Raw genomic sequence first — 23,016 nt, forward strand, 5'->3', positions numbered from 1 at the left:
AGTGTCTATGTGTATCTGCCTCCACATTATATTACAGTTCTGTTCTAGAAGTACATTACAAATTATTGGATGCTGGATTAAAGGAATTTAACTAAAGGTGTTTTCACATCATACCTATATATATTCAGCAGCATACACGTTGCGACTTTGCTGCGGCGGAAACGCAGGGGAATTTTACAGTACCTTCTGATTAATACCATCCACAAATTACAGAAAAACATTTGCAGCAGACAATGGAAATGCTGCGATTTCAAAAACAGTTGCGTATTTGTAAATCGCAGCATGTCAATTATACATACGGAAACACTGGTATAACTGAAACAGAAACTCTGCAGAAGAAAACTCTGCAGACTTTCTGTGTAAAGCGCTTTGGTTTCCGCCACAGTTTTTTGCACAAAGCTTTTTGGCTGTGGCATGTTATGTGGGGCCTTAACCTTAAAGTGTGCTTGTAATTTCAGATGACATTTCAGGATAAGCTGCCAGTGGCTTTTTTTGTTGCCTCTGCAGGCTCTACCTGTAGTTTGCAGTTTCCACTGAGCTTTTGGATATAGACGTTAGAGCAGCACTTATTGCACACAGTGAGTAAAGGATGAATTGCTTTGTTACGAGGTTTCCAACAATTTAGGGTCTAGCTGAACACCAAATTTTTGGAGGTGCCATTCACTAACCACTTAGGGACCAGATTATAGTAAACGGAGGCCGAGGGTAGGTGAGTAAATATAACAAACAGTCTTCCTCACCACTTCTGGGCTACATCATAGTGTCTGGCAGTCCCTTTACGTCTTCTCTGGCACTATTCCAGCCTCCAGAATGATGTCAGTGACCCCGGTGGGTACCTGATTACATGTGGCACGCTGATGTAATGAAGCTTGTATCTGAGTGTCATATGGAGTCCAGGAGAGGTAAGTACAGTGACGGTTTGCTATGTTTACTTCTCCTGAGCCTCTGCTTATTATAGTCTGGGGTCTGAAGGGACCTCAGAGTACAATAATATAAACTGCAGTGAAACATAATTGTTCGGGAACCCATGAATACTCAGAGAAACAAATTTTGCATAGTTCACTCCAACACTACTCCCTACCTTTCTCTTTAGCTTAGAAACAGCACCAAAATCATATGCAGAACATATGTAGAGAAGTGCTTACTATTTATTTGAATAAAGTACCTGAGATGTAATAGAAACTTCCTATTTAGTTCCAGTATCAGCCTAAGACTGTGTCTCTCCATCTTTCCCCATCAGATCTTCCTGGTTTTTCCCCTTTCCCTCTCAATAGACTCCCAAAGACATGTGCAATGTGATATATGTGACAAGGAGTCCATCACTAGACATAGAGTGAAAATTAGTTTAGCAGATAAAGTGGAGCAGGAAAAAAACCAGAAGAGATGAGAAAGAAGCATTTCTCTTCAAGACATATAACAAAACTTCCTATTTTTGCCTGTACTATTGATTTATGCAAAGTTTGTTGCAATGCCAGTGACCATTTAAGGGGGTGGTCACTAATCAATAAATGAAGAAGAATTCAAGGCGGACATCCTCCTCAGATCCCTCTTCATTTTCCAGCTGCCAAATCCCCTCGGCAGAATGCCGGTACAGGGCATCAGCATTGATTTGGCCTAGCAGAATGGGCTGAAGAAGCGGGGAGTTTCAGCTGCGGCCACCGCGGCAAAATTCAGAGGGATGCTGATTTTTTCCACATCCTGTTGCCTTCTCTGCCTCCCATTGAAAACAATGGGAAGAAAAATCCGGACATAATCTTCCGCTGATTTGGGGACGTTCTTCCACTAATTGTGGTTTTGGTTGTTTCTTCATGTTGGCTTGGCAGCATAGTCGGTTCATGTGCATGTGAAATTTTGAAGTGCGGAAAATGATGAATACCCAGGGGCTCACTATAGAATTGGAGGAAAAGAGCCTGAGGACTATAAGGTCATAATATTCATTGGCTTCAACTGTGAATAGTCCTACGTAGACACGTCCCTGTGAAAAGAAATAAAGAAAGAGAGAGGGTCATAAAGACTGATAATAATACCGTGAAGCAGATGACCAGGGTCATTCAAGTGCAAGTGAAAAAATATGAAAAGCCCCCCAAAACAACTTCTACTGTAACACAACAAGGGACTCAGTGGCTTAACTAGGACCGGTGGAACCCTGTGGCAAACTTTTCACATGGGCCCCCCCCCCTGCCGACCGACGCCCGCTGAAGACCCCGACTGACCCCCTCCCCCCCCACATTCCTGCGCACTCTATTATGCCCCATAGTGGTCCCTGTACACACTATTATATCCCATAGTGGCCCCTGCACACAGTATTATACCCCATAGTGTCCCCTGCACACAGTATTATACCCCATAGTGTCCCCTGCACACAGTATTATACCCCATAGTGGCCCCTGCACACAGTATTATACCCCATAGTGTCCCCTGCACACAGTATTATACCCCATAGTGTCCCCTGCACACAGTATTATACCCCATAGTGGCCCCTGCACACAATATTATGCTCCATTGTGGACGCCCATGAACAATTATTATAGTCTGGGGTCTTTTCAGACCTCAAAGTATAATAATCGGAGACCCAGGAGGGATAAAAACATAAAAATAACCACTGTTTACTTACCTATCTCTGGCTCCCCTGCAGTCCTTGGTGTTGTCGGCCTTCTTTAAAGGGGTTGGCCACTTTCAGACCAATATTAATAAACAAATGTACAATAAAAAGATATACAATTTTCCAATATACTTTCTTTATCAATTCCTCACGGTTTTCTAGATCTCTGCTTGCTGTCACTCATTCTGTTACTTCTGGAAGATAAAACTCTGACCATGGTCATGTGATTTACGGTCCATGGTCATGTGATGAGCACACAGGTGCACAGCTGATTACCAGGCAGATGTCTGATTACTGTGCTGTGACTGTAACGAGCGGCACCTGTGTACTCATCACATGACCATGGACCGTAAATCACATGACCATGGTCAGAGTTTTATCCTCTAGAAGTAACAGAATGAGTGACAGCAAGCAGAGATCTAGAAAACCGTGAGGAATTGATAAAGAAAGTATATTGGAAAATTGTATATCTTTTTATTGTACATTTGTTTGTCAATATTGGTCTGAAAGTGGCCAACCCCTTTAATGACGTCCAGGATGTCACATGATTGGGCCCTGCAACTCTGGTCATGTGACGTCGGGGAGCGTCCAGAAGTAGGCCCGAACCTGTCCGGAGCGTGGAAAGGTAAGTAACATGGTTTTTTATGTTCACTTACCTTTCCTGGACCTCCGATCATTATACATTATGTCTGTGGGGCCGCGGCGTCACTTACCGATCCCGGCCACTGCCAGGATCGGTAAGTAAATAGGGCCCATTACCGGCTGGAGTAACTCCAGCCGGTAACGGGGGGAAAAAAACGCATTGGTGGCGGCTGTCGCCGAGCCCCTAATGTCCCCGGGCCCTGTGGCAGCTGCTACCCCGGTAGTTACGTCACTGAAGGGACTGCATTCACATGGTTTGTTTCGGCTGAAAAAACAAACCGCTAACTAGAGGATGGGGGGGGGAGGGTATGTAGCTGCAGAAGGAGCTATCTAATTGGCTCAGGGCACAGAAAAAAGAACTGAATACCTGCTGTAGTATCATCACAGCCTCCAGCACTTGCAGTCTGTTTATAGGGATACAAGTAAGGCTAAGGAATTATTTAGGTGCCCTGTAATAGGAACAAATGTTATGGGATATTACAGTGCAAATCAAAGTGCACTAACCTCATTACCAGCTGTTAGGGCCTGCCTGCTGAAGTTGTAATTTTGTAACCGCTGGAAAGCCACAGGTTGAAAACCAGCAGTCTAGATACTAGAGACCCAGAGAGCAAACCGATTATACTGTACATTTCACATGATTACACTGACCTCTAGTGGTTATTTAACGATTTATCAGTACTGTTTTATTACCATATTACTCCAGTAGCTTAAAAAAACAAAAAACTTGGAAGTCTTCAGTAGTTGATACCTTTTTTTTAATAGCTAACTAATAACGATGACAGATTACAAACTTTCAAAGCTCTCGGATTCTTCCTCAGATATATTTAAAAACAATTTCTGAAGGATGCTGGACAGCGACATCTTTATCCAGTAGCTTATGCATAGTGTGTGTATGATCTTGGGATGTGCACCCCAGTCTCAGTATTATTTAGAGGTGCATTATCACACATAAATGATCTTATTACTGCATTATCACTGAGATAGATTATATTTTAATTATTTTAGGGAACATCTATCTTCTTATACCCAGGTAGTGTCACTGTGGCAAAACACTAGAGGCTAGTTAAGAGTGTCCCTCTTCTGGATAATGTAGTGGCCTCTCCACATAGTAAATGTAACAAAATAATCCTATTGTACTAATATTATACATGTGAAAGTTTGTATGTTTGTTACCCAGTCACACAAAAACAGCTGCACGGGATTTGGATGAAATTTGGCACATAGTTTGCAACCTGGATTAACACATAGGCTACTTTTTATCCTGGTAAATGGCATGGCTTCATGACTGTTATGAATTTATGAAATAAATATTCTATGTTAAAGAGGACCTTTCATCAGATTGGGCACAGGCAGTTCTATATACTGCTGGAAAGCTGAAAGTGCGCTGAATTCAGCGCACTGTCGGCTTTCCCGATCTGTGCCCCGGGTAAAGCGCTATCGGTCCCGGTACCGTAACGCTTTACAGTCAGAAGGGCGATTCTGACACTTAGCCAGGGACGCCCTTCTGCCCAGCAGCGCCTATCGCGCTGTACTGTGGAGCGGGGAGGAACTCCCCCCTCCCGCTCCTGATAATACTCGTCTATGGACGAGCACTGTGAGCAGAGGGAGGGGGCTAGAGGCTGAAACACGCAATAAATAGGAAAGACCCACAACTGTGCTTCTAACAGGGCAGTGCAGATAGTACAACCATGATATCAGGGGCCTGGAAATGAAGATGAAAAAATACCCACCTGCTTCTGTCTGCAGAGTTCCACTCCCACTACCCACTTCTAAGGGTAAGTTCAGGTGAGGTCTTTTGGCCTGGAACCTGAGGCAGAGGCTCAGGTTCTGGTCCAAAAGCCGGGTAGCCGCGACTGAAAGCCGGTACACTCCAGTCGCGCACTCTCTTCTGGATTAGGCCCAATGAATGGGCACCTCGCTTCTTTTTCCGGGAGCCGGAACAAGCCGGCTCCCAGAAAAAACTCCTGGGAGCCGTTGTTTTGGCCAGGATTTTGAGGCGGATACGGAAATATAGAGGAGACATTTGTGCAATGACTCACACACTATCTTTTGAGCCATTGTGACTTTTTAGGAACACCTGATAGCTTTTTGGCCAATAGACAGTGGTAGGTGAACCTTACAGTGCTGGTTTCATATGGAGAATAAAAGCTTGTACACTTGTGATCACCGTTTAGTTGCTGTAAATGGTGGACATGCAGATAGATCAGAGAATCATCTCACTTCATCATAGGCCATAGGCTTAGTTAACACAGTTCAGAAAAAGCAAAAGGAATTCAATCAATAGTTAGGGGCGTTAACACTACCGTTGGTGACTGTCAGCAGTGTCTGTAGCTATTGTCCGTTATAAGATTTTAGACACTAGCTGAACCATGCATATAAGACCTACATACTATAATTGTCACTAAAGATAATGCCTACCTATAGATCCACCGCCATCACCCATGCACATCGCCTCCTTCCTTCCTTCCTTCAGAGGATAATTCCTCAGGGGATAATAATGCCTACCAAATGATCGCTCCACCGCCATCGCTGACGTGTAGTGCCTGCTAAACAGGTTCCTCAAATCCCCTGAGGAAGCCTGTTTAGCAGACAATATGCGTGGGTGATAGCGATGGATCTATCATTTGGTAGGCATTATTATCCCCTGAGGAATTATCCCCTGAAGGAAGCCTGTTTAGCAGGCGATGCGCATGGGTGATGGTGGTGGATCTATCATTAGACACCCCCGGAGCCATCAGCAAAGGGGGACATGGTTTTGAGATGGGGGAACCAATAACTCCTGCAGTTTCTTCTTCATGCAGTAGTTGTGTAGATTTATACAGACTGGTTCAGCTTTAAGAATATATCTGTGTATATTCAGCTTTAGGAGTATATATTTGTGTATATTCTGCTTTAGGAGTATATATCGGTGTATATTCAGCTTTAGGAGTATATATCTGTGTATATTCTGCTTTAGGAGTATATATCTGTATATATTCAGTTTTAGGAGTATATATCTGTGTATATTCTGCTTTAGGAGTATATATCAGTGTATATTCAGCTTTAGGAGTATATATCAGTGTATATTCAGCTTTAGGAGTATATATCTGTGTATATTCAGCTTTAGGAGTATATATCTGTGTATATTCAGGTTTCGGAGTATATATCTGTGTATATTCAGCTTTAGTATATAGTGCTTAGTGTGTTACTGTAGGGAGGGAGGAGTTAGGAATAGATGTCACTTCCTGTCTCCTCCATCTTCATCCTCTTTCTCATCACAAGACCTGGATGAAGCATTTCCCGCCCGCCCTCTTTTAATCACTATGTTACACTTGCTTTTTTCACATTTTCCTGTATAATGTATTATTGAATCATTGCTTTGTTACTGTAATTGTGTATCTCGCTCTATATATTCAATTATGAGATGACTTTGATGAGTTATTGTTGGGCATTATCCTTCTAAGCCCAAGGGAAGGGCCGTCCTCCAGCCATGGCTCCCTAGAGGTTCCCTCCACAGGGTTTTTTTCCTCTCCTGAGTGCTGTAGGATGACTCTTTGTGAGTTGGGAGTTTTCCATGTTTAGTCAGTCGTGTGTAATAAAGTGTTACGTGCCACATGGTCCATTGGTAAAGTGTCACAGCTTTACTTTTGCGGTTGAGGAATCAGGTGGAAGTTGCAGGCAAATTATTGTGGACTTATTTTAACTAATAGAGGAGGTTAAACCTCATGGTGGTGAACAGGACGAAGGATGTCGTAATAGTAACATCATCCATGGGCGGGCACAGAGGTTAAGCACAGGGTCGTTGGTACCCTTAAAAATGTACTGGCTCTGCTAGAATTGCAAGCCGGAGCGTGCCGCCCTCTTTATTTATTTAGTGCTGTCTGGCCGGGTGCTGTATGTCAGACAGCTGGGGATCTCACAGTATTCGTGAATCCCAATTGTCTAGCACTTCACCTGACTCCTTCTGTCATTATTTTACTTCTGTGAGTTTAATAAAGCTGTGGCCATTTTGACACCCAAAATAAAGTGTTTTGTGCATTTATTCCAAAGTCAATATTTACCATAGTTTGGGTGGTTTTAGGGAAGGAGTGAGGGACATCCCATATCCAAAAGTCATGGTATGCATTATTATATTTAGTGACATTTATAGTATGTAGGTCTTTTCTATAATGAGTTATATCATGTTTTACATTATTTCTGTTGTATGACCTGTCATTCACATGTTATATTTATATCTTATGTGTACAAAAAGAGAAAAACATGGCCCGCACATCCCAACCTTAGGGAGCCTTCACACGATGTAACGCTGCGCTCATTCTGATCATAAAAACACGTTCAGAATGAGCGCGTAAAAAGCAGCTCCCATTGACTTGAATGGGAGCTGGCATACGTGCGCTCCCCATTGAAATTAATGGGAGGCCTTTTCCCTATTGCTTTCAATGTGATACGCGCGTAATACCGGCTCCCATTCAAGTCAATGGGAGCTGCTTTTTATGCGCTCATTCTGAACGTGTTTTTACAATCAGAATGATCTAGTGATTCTCAGCAAATTTTACAATACCGAACATGAGGTTCTTAGTATACATATTGATCAATGTGCATAAGCTCACTAGCCACTTCATGGCGACCTCTTTATGGTGGGTCCCTACTCTACTGGTTGCGGCGCTGCACAGCGACCGCCACAACTGCAACACAGCGCCCGCAGGGCGAGCGACCTAGTGGTCCGGCAACACCCTTGCCCCCCAGGCTCTGGGCCGCGCCGCCTCACGGGAACAGCGCCACAGGAGCAGCAGACACCACGCAGCACCACACCTTGTCAACAGATCTCAAAAATTCACCTTACCATATTGCCCCAGTCAGAGGACTGAGAGCTAGTAGGTGGGTCCCTTTTTGCAGTCTCCTGCTATTTAAAAACACCTTGGCAAAATGGGGGGAGTGCTGGTACCAAGGCAAAAAAAAATGGTGAAGGAAGCTAGTGGGCTTATGCACATTGATCAATATGTATACTAAGAACCTCATGTTCGGTATTGTAAAATTTGCTGAGAAGCACTAGATCAATGTATAAGGTTGGGATGTGCGGGCCATGTTTTTCTCTTTTTATATTTCTATCTATTGATTACAAATCACATGGTAACCTGTATCAATATATTCTCTTCATTGTTTTTCTGTTCTTATATTTCACAGATGGCTATTGCAGTGTGCATATACAGATTTGAATAGACCTCACTAACTATTACATTCCTTTCCTGCCATTTTCTAGATTCCACTGTCTGGTTTTCTATTAATTGTTTTTAAATACATTTTTTTGTCCAATAAAGATTTGTTATACTTTTGATACATAACTGGGTTGAGCACCTTCCATGTGCTTTTTCTTTCTCTTTTTGGATGCATTGATAAATCTCCCGCATTGAGTCAAGCTTATAATATCACATTTCTTTTGTCTTATACGCGATGAATAATGTGGAACCTGTGGCACTTTAGGGACTACAATATCCAGCAGCTGATTTTAGATCACATAGCTGGTGACCCCACTGCCTCTCTGAACTAATGTAAGTTTAGAGACCATAAAACTTTCACACTGCTTATCCTGACCGTAAGTGTGTTCTCGCTCTCCAAACTCTCCATATTCTGTTCTTATTACAATACTTCTTAGTTTTTTGTGTGTATGAATTTGTGTTTCTTTAGATACTTTCTTATAGCATTCCTAATGAAGAGACCCGAGTAGGCTTGAAAAGGATTGCTTTTTCACATTTTTATTTTATTTAGCCATGAAAAACTATCATGACTTCACGACTGCTATTTTGTTTTCCTTATTGTGAGCAATAAGACGTTTTAACTGGCTATCACAGTACCAAAAGTTTGTATTTTAGCAGAAAGTCACTTTAGCAGATACAATAATTGTAGGAAACTCTAAGATGCTCTCTCCTCCACCTAGTGGTAATGTAGAGTGCTGCAGGAGTTTTTATATAGTGACATTTCATGGTATTCAGATTTTGCCTGCTATCTAAAAATTGTTAAAAGAGGCTGAAATTCTGACATTTGAACATGTTTCATTTAATAAGAATCTTAGTTTATAATCTAATCCAGTATGATCCTGGACTTGGTGCCAGCTCCCTGTTGTGTAACTTATCTTTCCTACAATCACCTTCTGTACACATTGTAAATTTCATTTTGCTTGCTGACTGATCCCTCCGAGTGAAATTATATTTGATACCTCGACATGTTTTCGATCTAGATGTTATTTTTTTTATATTTGTTAATGTTTACACAGTACGTTCATAAAGTTGGGATAACAATAAACTTCAAGCCCGTGTCATCTGTTCTTCCACTTCATTAAACATTAATCAGATTCTGCATTTGTGAAGTATTTACTGAGTCATTACCGCATACCCTGTTTTTGAACAAATCTCACGTTCCCATTACCTCACCCTTTGTGGATCTGTTGAATGGAACTTAGATAATCATAGAAACCCTTAGTGACCCAAGTTTGATTTAGTAGATCCACAGAAGTCCAAAGCTCTTTTGAAGCTTATAATATTGATGACATCCAGCACTTGAGCGCCAATGCTGATTCAAACGGCATATTGGTGGGGATGCTAGGTGTTGGTCCCTCACTACTCACTAATCCAAAGGAACCCCTGTAAGAATAGGGCATCTGTTAAAGCTTTGACCTTCCTCCAGAAATCCAAGAAGGCATTAGGATGCATGGGTGCAAGCCACAACTTCTCAATTTCCACCCATTTGGTGTAGGCAGGTAATGCTACAAAGAATGGGATACAGTGCAAGTGGGTCACCCAATAACAATAAAGTAAGTGTGGGAGAACCAGGCCCCCACACCCACTCCCCATCAACATCCTGATTGGGGGTTGCGGTGACGTGTAGCATTCCAAATAAGTTGGAAAATAGCTTTCTGTAGACTCCTAAGTTCTGCACGAGGGACTATGACAGGAAGTGTTTCAAAATAATTAAGCAGTTTCTGTATAAGGGTCATTTTGAATTCCATGATGCAATCTGGTAGGGAGACAGGTAGGGTCTTCCATTTATCTAGTAGGGCCCTAAGCCTAAAAAAGGCGCAGATTGATTGTAGAGTAGAAAGTCACATACGTGGGAGTATTCCTAGATAACGGATGGATGTGGTCCTCCATTAAAAGTTACAATTTCTACAGAGAAAAGAGAGGAGGTTGTGGGGAGTGTTACTGGGGAGCACCTAAGTCTTAGCAGAGGTAATCTTGTGCCCCATAAGACTACTATAGTTGCCGAACACCTGCAAAAGATTAGGCAGAGTGATGTGACGAGAGTCCAGAATAAGGAGCACGTCATCCGCAAAGAGGGATATCTTAAAATCTCTGTCACGGACTCCCACCCCCTTCACGTCTGTTTCTCCACAGATCATAGCAGCTAATGGCTCAATGCTATGGGCAAATATAAGGGGGAGAGAGGGCATCCCTGTCTTGTTTCGTTCTAAATGGGAAGAAGGGCTGAGGAGGAGTGAGGAAGCTTTATCTTTGCTGTAGAAACTATCCAGGATGACTAGCATAAACAACCAGTCAAGACAGTCAAAAGCCTTCTTGGCATCTAAGATCAACAGCAATGTAGGGGTAAAGTGATTGTTGATCAAATCCACAGTCCTTCTGGCGTTGTCACTTCTCTGAGGACAGAGGACAAAACCCACCTGGTCTTTGCGGATGAGAGAGGGTAGACAAACATTCAGGCAACTGGCCAAAATTTTGGTAAAAAGTTCCAGATCAGTGTTTAACAGGGTGATAGTTGGAACAGTCCAGAGGATCTTTCCCTGGTTTGGGACCAGGGTGATATGTGAATGCAGCATAGAGACGGGGGAGCCCAAGAGAAAAGAATTGAACAGGTCTACCAGGTCTATCAATAGTTCACACTGGAAGGTTTTATAGTAGAACTAAATAAAGCCATTGGGTTCTGGAGCCTTACCATTTGGGAGTTCTTTCAGGACCTCCTCCAACTCCTCAGTAATGGGTAAACTAAACTTTTTGAGCTATGACTAAGAAACAACAGTTTCGAGATGCGTCAGCTTGAACAACCCGGTCTGTCATAGAACCACATAATTCCAGCTTGTCCATGTACCATCTGATTTTGTCACCTGCATGTCTGCACTTTTTAAATATGATTTAATAAAAGGCGTTTTTTAAAGAAAAGTGGATATCGCTGGACTCCATATCTATTGGGATGCAGTTTGATAGATTCATGATGATGTTGTATTTGTTCTGCTGATCACTGCTCATTGCCTCTATATCAATCTCCATGCCCTGTTCAGATGTAATTTTGTATGTCCTTGCTTAGTGATGGAGCCAGCAGCTTTCTGTTTCTTTGCTGTATAAAGCAAGTTGCAGACGACCGTATGTATTTTTCAGTCAGCAAATTAGTAATTAGACTTTAGTTTTTGCGTACAGAGTTTCTTCAGCATGTCTTCAGTGTGTCCGCAGAAAATGACAAAGTGTCTTCAGTGTGCCATCAGTGTGTGATCCTAGTTTGTAAAACCATCATAAAAAACACAGGTGACATCTAACTAGATTGCTGGCTTGTCCGCAAAAAAGAACGGCACACTGATGACACACTGAGCACATTAGTGTACCATCCTATGTTTTTAGTCTCCCATAGGCTTCTATGTGCGAGTCCGTTCCTCAAAAACTGAACAGAATAGGAACTGTTCTACCCGATGCAGTGCGGAATCATGATTCGCACACTGATCAATAAAAAATATGGTCATGTGCATGTGCCAATAGAAATGAATGGGTCAGTGTGCTATCCACGAAAAACAAGGATAGCACACGGATCTCGCCCACGGTTGTCTGCAAGGAGCCTAAGTGCCAGAAATCTGGCTGCCCATTGCTTATGCACTTGCACCTGCTTTTCCACCCAGATGGATTTCCCATGAAGGAAACTCTTCCAGTTCCTTAGTGAAAGATCTAGTTAGTTACATAGGGTCACATTCTCTAGGCTGAGCTGTGGATGAATGTAGTATGTACTGAATTGTGACAACATCTAGCTGTCTGGCCATTAGTCAGCGTATCCAGATTTATTCCACATGTTTACGCCTTTGAAAGATATGAAACATCTGCAGTAGTCGTCTTCTGCATTTCCCAGCATTTCCCAGCATACACAAGAATGACTATGAAACTATTTTAATTGAATATTAGGGTCAAGATGAGATTATACGCTTTATATCAGACCAATTGCACTAAGTTTCTGCAATTAACACGACTTGTGACCTTTGTCATTCTTGTAAAGCTTCTCTTGAGGGTTATTAAGTGGAGGCCTTAGACCACATTCACATTGGGCTTTGCCGATACAGTGGAAAGCTGAAACACTGTACCACAAAAAAAAAACTGCAATGAACCACGGAGTGCTGGTGGTTGTGTGCCCTGGCTACTGACGTAAGGCAATGCAAAACTCCATACCCATGGTGCTTCGATACAGTACTAGGACAGATAACCATGTATTTGCTCTCCATGAAAAATAATCCTATCTATATCACATTAGCCTAGGCCAAGTAGAACCTACTGAAACAAAAATGGCAAAGTACTGGCAGTGATATCGTATTCTGTGCAGTAAAAATAGAGAATGAGCACAGTACAGGCACCCTCTAAAGACATGGCACTTGGGGTAGATCGACGCAGACAACAATGGAACTTTTCTGGAACAATTTGAAACATTTTTTGTTCTGTTATTCATGGAATTAATTTCTATTCTTGGCAAAAATATATAACAGAGAGCATAAACAAGCCCTAAGAAACTTTCCAGAAATTCACTAGCTTTAAGATTTGTGGATTGTCTCAAGTAGACTTGGTTAACAAAGTAATTTGTCAGCTAGAGTTTGACAGAGAAAAGATTAAAGCAAAAATTCGCTTTTGAGCCCCATCAAATATAGATTTAATCTGCATAAAATTAGTAAATTTGTAAATAATAAGTAATAAGCTAATAATAAAAAAGTAATAATTCAATACATAAATAAACATTCTGTATATACTGATACTGAATTATATACTGTATCAATCTCAAGAGCTGCACTCACTATTGTGCTGGTGGGATCACTGGGTACATACATTGCATTACTTATCCTGTACTGATTCCTGAGTTACATTTCATATTATAATCTAGAGCTACTGTGTCCATAAAATACCCAAATTAGACTTCATTTTTGGCCCGTTTGCTGTCTTTATGTTCAAAGGATTGGAAGCTGTCAGCACATAGACCCATTGTCGTGTAGGACTGTTTTTCTACATGGACCATGCAAAAAAATAGCAGCTTGCCTTATTTAAGTCCATATTGCAAAGGTCAGCCTTTGATGGCCTTCTGACCCACTTGCCTGTTTGTTAAGGATGCAGCTTAAAAAATTTGCATCCAATTGTCTGAATGAGGCCTTACCTGTACTGATACTGATTAACATCTTTGTTAACTCAGCTTATGTATATACTTACTGAATTATATAGTTCATGCATATATCATCAGTATATTATATTGGTATGTGTGTGTATATGTAATGTATGGAACTGCTCAGGGGTGAGACTGTTTTTTCCCTGTGATTGCAGGACCAGAACACCTGCTGTTTTATAGTAAGGTTTATTGCTTTTGCAACTAGAGATGGGTGACCCGAATTGTACGAAGTCGGGGTCAACCCATGTATTGCAAATTGTTTGTGGAGATTTGTCTTGGTCGAACTAAAATGGCCGCTGCATTATACACTGGATACTCTTAAGACCCCAGAGTAGATTAGGTGGAGGCCCAGGGGAGGTGACAAACGTAAGAAAACATTCATACTCCCCTCCCATTACCTCTTTCTCAGCATCTGGCACTCTCCTGGAGAGTCTTACATCTAGGGTCACCACTGAGGCCTGTGATTGACCACCAGAAATCACATGGGCTCACTCATTTCGCCCCTGTTCATGGCTGAGGCCCATTAACAGACCTCAATCTCGTGCTCAGACCTCGTGCTCATGACATCACCAAGGAAGCGGAGAGAGAGCGCCACACACCACGAGGAGGCCCAAAAGATGTAAGGTGAATTTGAGTGTTTTTTTTATTTTTGTCACCTGGCCTGGGCCTCCACCTATTATAATCTATATAATAATAGTATAATAATGTCACTTTCATTTGACATAACTTTGGCTGTGCTGGATATAGAGAGCTAGAAATTGGATAGACAGGTTTCTAGTAGCCCTGATGGTATTCTACACTATACTTTAAACCATTTTAAGGTGTGGTTCATACGGAACCTGTTCAACCCAAAACTAATCTTGGACCCAAGTCACCACAAACCCAAATCTAATCCTGAGAGGTTCGCTTGTCTCTACTTACAACTCTCTGTCACTATCAGGTCTGTCAAGCATAAAAGAGGGAAGGCTGTAACTGTAAAGTGATCTCAGCCATCTGTAGGTACTCAACTTTGCCAGACAGACAGAGATGGGGCAGCTGTTTACCAGGTGAGAATGAAGTAGTTCATCTTCCACAGCATAAATAAGTAGGAAAGAGGTATCCTGGCAAACATGAGCCAGGGCAATCCACAGTACAAAAAGCTGTGAATTTTTGGAGAACTTTGTAACACTTTGGAGGCCAGCAACATGCTTAGGGTAAGTTCAGATGGGGTTTTTTTGTTCCAGATTTTGACGCAGAATCCGCATCAAAATCTGGCTCAAAAATCCACCTCCCATTGAAATCAATGTTCCCGTTCACGAAGCGACATGCCCTTTCTTCAGGCGGATTCCGCGGCTGATTCAGCCGTGGACGTCTGCCTCGTGACACTCCCTCCCGACTAGGCCCATTCATGTAGGTCTAATCTACAGCAGAATGCTGCGACTGGCAGCCGGCGCACTGTATATACTGCACCGGCATCCAGTCACGGCTAGCCGTTTTTTGGACCGGATTCTGAAGTGCATTCTGCCTCAGAATCCGGTCTAAAAAAACCCATCTGAACTTACCCTTAGCATGTCTAGCCCATCTAAGAATCCCTAAGTTCCATGGAAACAAAAGGACTCTGATCTAAGTTTTTTATGTATTTTCTTGTGTTTTATGTCACTGTTATTTGTCTTTTTTGTATATACCCTTGGGTATTAAATCATTTGATTTAATGGTAACTATGTATACTCTATAAACCCATTACTTTTCTAAAGTGTGTTTTCACCTGGTTGGTCGTGAAACTTGTACATACCGTGTTTCCCTGAAAATAGGACAGTGTCTTATATTAATTTTTGCTCCCAAAGATGCGCTACATCTTATTTTCAGAGAATGTCTTATTTTTTTCAATGAAAAAAATTCACATTTATTATATACATTCACCACAGCACGCTCATATGGTACAAGAGAGCAGGGACATCGTACAAGATAATAGCGGCGGAACAACGGCAGACTGTGTTCTCCATCTGACAGTAGGGGACAACAGGGATAGCAGCAGGCGACAGGACTCTTGATGCTTTGTCTGCAAATTTACAAGTCATGGCTGCTGAAGGCAACATTGGTGACACAGGTGACAGTCGTCATGCAGCTTCCTACATTCAGCTGCTCTGCAACAGATGGTGAAGGTAGGGGCCGACAGCAGTGTTATAAAAAAGAATCCCAGCTGCATGTGTGTGTTCTGTACGGGCATGCTCTCAAACAAAAACTTCATACCTCCCAACCGTCCTGATTTCCGCTGGACATTCAAGATTTCGGTGACGTGTCCCGTGATCCCGGTTGGTGGCAGGTACGTCCCGATTGCAACTCAGATCTGCGTCCGGAGGACATACGCGGCTGAAGCAAGGAGCTGTCACAGCTCAGCTCCTTGCTTCGCCGCTGCACGCCGGCTACTGGCTGTGTAGACGCGATGTGATGACGTCACATCACGCCTACAACTGTGTGCGAGACAGAGAGAGAGGCGCAGAGAGAGCGGCGGGGGAGTGAGGAGAATGTAATGTGTACACACTGAGGTGGAACGTGAAACTGGGGGCAGAGATGGAGGGACATGAATCTGGGGGCAGAGATGTGGAGACATGAATCTGGGGGCAGAGATGGGGGACATGAATCTGGGGGCAGAGATGGAGGGGACATGAATCTGGGGGCAGAGATGAAGGGACGTGAATCTGGGGGCAGAGATGGGGGGACGTGAATCTGGGGGCAGAGATGGGGGGACGTGAATCTGGGGGCAGAGATAGGGGGACATGAATCTGGGGCAGAGATAGGGGACATGAAACTGGGGGCAGAGATGGAGGGGACGTGAATCTGGGGGTAGAGATGGGGGGACATGAATCTGGGGGGCAGAAATAGGGAGACATGAATCTGGGGGCAGAGATGGAGGGGACATGAATCTGGGGGTAGAGATGGGGGACATGAAACTGGGGGCAGAGATGGGGGACATGAATCTGGGGGGAAGAAATGGGGGGGACATGAATCTGGGGGGAAGAAGGGGGGGACATGAATCTGGGGAAGAGATGGAGGGGACATGAAACTGGGGGCAGATGAAGGGTGTATATGAAACTGGGGGAGAGATAGAGGGGGGACATATAATTTACGGGTGACTGTAGGAGGATTATACTGTGTGCAGGCACATGAAAAATTAATGAGAATGGGCGGAGTCAACACAAAAGTGGGTGGGGCTAAATTTGCTGCGGCGCGCGCAGCACATTTTGTCCCTCTTTCGGTGCTTCAAAAGTTGGGAGGTATAAAAACTTTACTATGTCTTATTTTCAGGGGGTGCCTTATATTAGGCAATTCAATAAATCCTCTGCTATGTCTTACTTTCGGGGGGTGACTTATTTTCAGGGAAACAGGGTATGTGAGTGAGGTTTCTAATGAGCCTAGTAAAAGTCATTCATGATGGCAGTGCGTACTTGGGTGCGTGGGCTGTGTTGTTAGTTTGCAGCCTGAATGAGGGGTACGTGCAAGATTGAGTGAGTGCAGTGAATTAACCCCTGGCAGCCATAACCACACAACATGCTCGGACAGTCCATACGTGACAGCCTTGTGCTATACTCCAGATCTATACCCACTATTCTGCTGACTTCAGAGCTGAAATCTCACAGCATCCCCTACTTTTTCTGTTAGGAAAAAAAAAAAACCCTCCCAGCTCCAAATACATATAATAATAAATCCCTGCATCAAAGACATATATCCAGTAATCTAGTAAATTCTAGACATTGTTATCTTTACAGTGGGCATTGTATAGTAATCTGATGTATTAAAAGTGAACATGTATTATGGCAGCCAGGCCAAGCAAGGCCAAAGCAAGCAGCAGAATTTTGATTTAAAAATGTAATTTATTTATATAATAAAAAAATAAATACATTTTTTTAATACGCTATGTAGCAATTCTATACTTGAATATAAACTGTAAAATGATGGTCAAAGATGGACCAACTATTTTGTAGAAATTCAGGCTTTAACTCAAGGAAGTTTTGTAATTTTTACATGAAATTGCATTGATTTACCTCAAAGACAATCTAGAGTCCAACAATTCAGTGGCAGATTTTGTCCTAGATGTCTATGACATGCATACAGGAAAATATTTGAGGTTTATGTTCTCTTCCTTATGTTTTTATGTATAATGGGCACCAATCCCAGCAATGAGGAAGAAGGAAATGAAATGTGATGAGCAAGCTTCTTCCTACTACCTTCCAGAAAGAATGGGTTCCTGAATATACAGCCAGGGTTATTTTCTGGAGCTTTTCACGTAACTATATTTCTGCGTGGCGTTTATTAATGTAAATTCTGTATTTGACAATAGTTGCTGTGTTTCACTAAATGCTGGCCATGTAAGTCAGGGGCCTGACATAATGGATATGTAATACATATCAGTATTGTACATCCGTATGATGTAGGGATCTATTGGTTGGTTCTGTAGAAACACAGGGCACCTTTGTGTTACAGCTGAATACATAACATACAACCATATGAATCAGGTTAAATCCAGTCCATTAGTATTTGGTTCTGTATAAAGTATGAATTAAATAGTATTTAACCACTTCACTACCGAGCCAGTACGTGTCTATTTTTCCTTAATAGCACAAAGTACTAGCATTACACATTTAAAAATAGTTTTCACTCCCTGTTATTATTATTTTGTATTGAAACGTCAGGGTGGAGCTAGAACTTGTGATGTGGGTGTGGTATTGGCATATTATTTTTAAATTTCTTAAAATGATTTGACTTTAATTTTTATATTTTAATATTTTTATTTACTTATTTTTACATTGTGTCCCATAAGGCCATAATAGACCTATGGGGGCATTTTAACAGTATTTTTTTTTTTTATTTTTTTTTTGGGGGGGGTTGATTTCCACTGTAAATTTGATCAATTTTGCCCCAGTTACAGGAGGAATGCAGTCGATTGCTCATAGCTGGTGGGCTGATTTGGGTCCTCTACGACTGAGCAGCTCTAACAGTCTCTGAACCCCAGTGGATCATGTGATTGCCGGGCCCGAGGGTAGCTGCATCGAGGTGGCTTCTATAGCTATGTATACAGCACTCATTAAGCACTGTGAACACAGTGATCGAGATAGCCAAGACGCTTGTCTATAAAATTATGGTAGCAGTGGCGTAACTACCAGGGTAGCAGGGGTAGCGGCTGCCACAGGGCCCGGGCCATTAGGGGCCGGGCGACAGCCGCTACCCCTGCGGGTTTTTTTCTTTTTTTAAAAGGCTGTTACTGGCTGGAGTTTCTCCAGCCGGTAACGGGCCCTATTTACTTATTTATTTGCCGGGATCGGTAAGTGACACCGCGGGCCCCACAAGAACTATCACTATCTTTTCAGACCCCAGAGTATAATGATCGGAGCCCCGGAGAGGTAAAGAAACATAATAAACAGTGTTACTTACTAGAGATGAGCGAACAGTGTTCTATCGAACTCATGTTCGATCGGATATTAGGCTGTTCGGCATGTTCGAATCGAATCGAACACCGCGTGGTAAAGTGCGCCATTACTCGATTCCCCTCCCACCTTCCCTGGCGCCTTTTTTGCTCCAATAACAGCGCAGGGTAGGTGGGACAGGAACTACGACACCGGTGACGTTGAAAAAAGTAGGCAAAACCCATTGGCTGCCGAAAACATGTGACCTCTAATTTAAAAGAACAGCGCCGCCCAGGTTCGCGTCATTCTGAGCTTGCAATTCACCGAGGACGGAGGTTTCCGTCCAGCTAGCTAGGGCTTAGATTCTGGGTAGGCAGGGACAGGCTAGGATAGGAAGGAGAAGACAACCACAACAGCTCTTGTAAGAGCTAAATTCCAGGGAGAAGCTTGTCAGTGTAACGTGGCACTGACGGGCTCAATCGCCGCAACCCAGCTTTCCCAGGATCCTGAATGGAATACACTGTCAGTGTATTCCCGTATACCCGATATATACCCCGATACCCGTTCCAACGGTGTGCCCCCCCACCTTCACCCCAGAAATACCCTGCAAGTCCCCTAGCAATAGAATTGGGGCTATATACACCCACAATTTTTACTACTGGTATACAGTGCCATTGTCTGACTGGGAATTCAAAGAATATATTGGGAATACAAATACCCTCATTTCTTGCTACTGCCATATAGTGCCAGTGTCTGACTGGGAATTCAAAGAATATATTGGGGTTACGTGCACCCACAATTTTTACTACTGGTATACAGTGCCATTGTCTGACTGGGAATTCAAAGAATATATTGGGAATACAAATACCCTCATTTCTTGCTACTGCCATATAGTGCCAGTGTCTGACTGGGAATTCAAAGAATATATTGGGGTTACGTGCACCCACAATTTTTACTACTGGTATACAGTGCCATTGTCTGACTGGGAATTCAAAGAATATATTGGGAATACAAATACCCTCATTTCTTGCTACTGCCATATAGTGCCAGTGTCTGACTGGGAATTCAAAGAATATATTGGGGTTACGTGCACCCACAATTTTTACTACTGGTATACAGTGCCATTGTCTGACTGGGAATTCAAAGAATATATTGGGAATACAAATACCCTCATTTCTTGCTACTGCCATATAGTGCCAGTGTCTGACTGGGAATTCAAAGAATATATTGGGGTTACGTGCACCCACAATTTTTACTACTGGTATACAGTGCCATTGTCTGACTGGGAATTCAAAGAATATATTGGGGTTATAAATACCCTCATTTCTTGCTACTGCCATATAGTGCCAGTTTCTGACTGGTAATTCAAAGAATATATTGGGGTTACGTGCACCCACAATTTTTACTACTGGTATACAGTGCCATTGTCTGACTGGGAATTCAAAGAGTATATTGGGAATACAAATACCCTCATTTCTTGCTACTGCCATATAGTGCCAGTTTCTGACTGGTAATTCAAAGAATATATTGGGGTTACGTGCACCCACAATTTTTACTACTGGTATACAGTGCCATTGTCTGACTGGGAATTCAAAGAATATATTGGGGTTATAAATACCCTCATTTCTTGCTACTGCCATATAGTGCCAGTTTCTGACTGGTAATTCAAAGAATATATTGGGGTTACGTGCACCCACAATTTTTACTACTGGTATACAGTGCCATTGTCTGACTGGGAATTCAAAGAGTATATTGGGAATACAAATACCCTCATTTCTTGCTACTGCCATATAGTGCCAGTTTCTGACTGGGAATTCAAAGAATATATTGGGGTTACGTGCACCCACAATTTTTACTACTGGTATACAGTGCCATTGTCTGACTGGGAATTCAAAGAATATATTGGGGTTATAAATACCCTCATTTCTTGCTACTGCCATATAGTGCCAGTTTCTGACTGGTAATTCAAAGAATATATTGGGGTTACGTGCACCCACAATTTTTACTACTGGTATACAGTGCCATTGTCTGACTGGGAATTCAAAGAGTATATTGGGAATACAAATACCCTCATTTCTTGCTACTGCCATATAGTGCCAGTTTCTGACTGGGAATTCAAAGAATATATTGGGGTTACGTGCACCCACAATTTTTACTACTGGTATACAGTGCCATTGTCTGACTGGGAATTCAAAGAATATATTGGGAATACAAATACCCTCATTTCTTGCTACTGCCATATAGTGCCAGTTTCTGACTGGTAATTCAAAGAATATATTGGGGTTACGTGCACCCACAATTTTTACTACTGGTATACAGTGCCATTGTCTGACTGGGAATTCAAAGAATATATTGGGAATACAAATACCCTCGTTTCTTGCTACTGCCATATAGTGCCAGTGTCTGACTGGGAATTCAAAGAATATATTGGGGTTACGTGCACCCACAATTTTTACTACTGGTATACAGTGCCATTGTTTGACTGGGAATTCAAAGAATATATTGGGAATACAAATACCCTCATTTCTTGCTACTGCCATATAGTGCCAGTGTCTGACTGGGAATTCAAAGAATATATTGGGGTTACGTGCACCCACAATTTTTACTACTGGTATACAGTGCCATTGTCTGACTGGGAATTCAAAGAATATATTGGGAATACAAATACCCTCATTTCTTGCTACTGCCATATAGTGCCAGTGTCTGACTGGGAATTCAAAGAATATATTGGGGTTACGTGCACCCACAATTTTTACTACTGGTATACAGTGCCATTGTCTGACTGGGAATTCAAAGAATATATTGGGGTTATAAATACCCTCATTTCTTGCTACTGCCATATAGTGCCAGTTTCTGACTGGTAATTCAAAGAATATATTGGGGTTACGTGCACCCACAATTTTTACTACTGGTATACAGTGCCATTGTCTGACTGGGAATTCAAAGAGTATATTGGGAATACAAATACCCTCATTTCTTGCTACTGCCATATAGTGCCAGTTTCTGACTGGTAATTCAAAGAATATATTGGGGTTACGTGCACCCACAATTTTTACTACTGGTATACAGTGCCATTGTCTGACTGGGAATTCAAAGAATATATTGGGGTTATAAATACCCTCATTTCTTGCTACTGCCATATAGTGCCAGTTTCTGACTGGTAATTCAAAGAATATATTGGGGTTACGTGCACCCACAATTTTTACTACTGGTATACAGTGCCATTGTTTGACTGGGAATTCAAAGAGTATATTGGGAATACAAATACCCTCATTTCTTGCTACTGCCATATAGTGCCAGTTTCTGACTGGGAATTCAAAGAATATATTGGGGTTACGTGCACCCACAATTTTTACTACTGGTATACAGTGCCATTGTCTGACTGGGAATTCAAAGAATATATTGGGGTTATAAATACCCTCATTTCTTGCTACTGCCATATAGTGCCAGTTTCTGACTGGTAATTCAAAGAATATATTGGGGTTACGTGCACCCACAATTTTTACTACTGGTATACAGTGCCATTGTCTGACTGGGAATTCAAAGAGTATATTGGGAATACAAATACCCTCATTTCTTGCTACTGCCATATAGTGCCAGTTTCTGACTGGTAATTCAAAGAATATATTGGGGTTACGTGCACCCACAATTTTTACTACTGGTATACAGTGCCATTGTCTGACTGGGAATTCAAAGAATATATTGGGGTTATAAATACCCTCATTTCTTGCTACTGCCATATAGTGCCAGTTTCTGACTGGTAATTCAAAGAATATATTGGGGTTACGTGCACCCACAATTTTTACTACTGGTATACAGTGCCATTGTCTGACTGGGAATTCAAAGAATATATTGGGGTTATAAATACCCTCATTTCTTGCTACTGCCATATAGTGCCAGTTTCTGACTGGTAATTCAAAGAATATATTGGGGTTACGTGCACCCACAATTTTTACTACTGGTATACAGTGCCATTGTCTGACTGGGAATTCAAAGAGTATATTG

General features: G+C 42.2%; 1 protein-coding gene across 1 annotated transcript in view; it reads right to left on the reverse strand.

The window, feature by feature from the left end:
• Window positions 1-1,645: 1,645 nt before the first annotated feature.
• LOC142214473 (prostaglandin D2 receptor-like) overlaps window positions 1,646-23,016 on the reverse strand; it is a 48,560-nt gene continuing 27,189 nt past the window's right edge. Inside the window, exon 2 of the mRNA XM_075283419.1 lies at window positions 1,646-1,975. Coding sequence (XP_075139520.1) covers window positions 1,646-1,975 — 330 coding nt within the window. The remainder of the gene's footprint in view (window positions 1,976-23,016) is intronic.

The sequence above is a fragment of the Leptodactylus fuscus genome, chromosome 7, assembly GCF_031893055.1.
Source record: "Leptodactylus fuscus isolate aLepFus1 chromosome 7, aLepFus1.hap2, whole genome shotgun sequence".
Taxonomy (NCBI): domain Eukaryota; kingdom Metazoa; phylum Chordata; class Amphibia; order Anura; family Leptodactylidae; genus Leptodactylus; species Leptodactylus fuscus.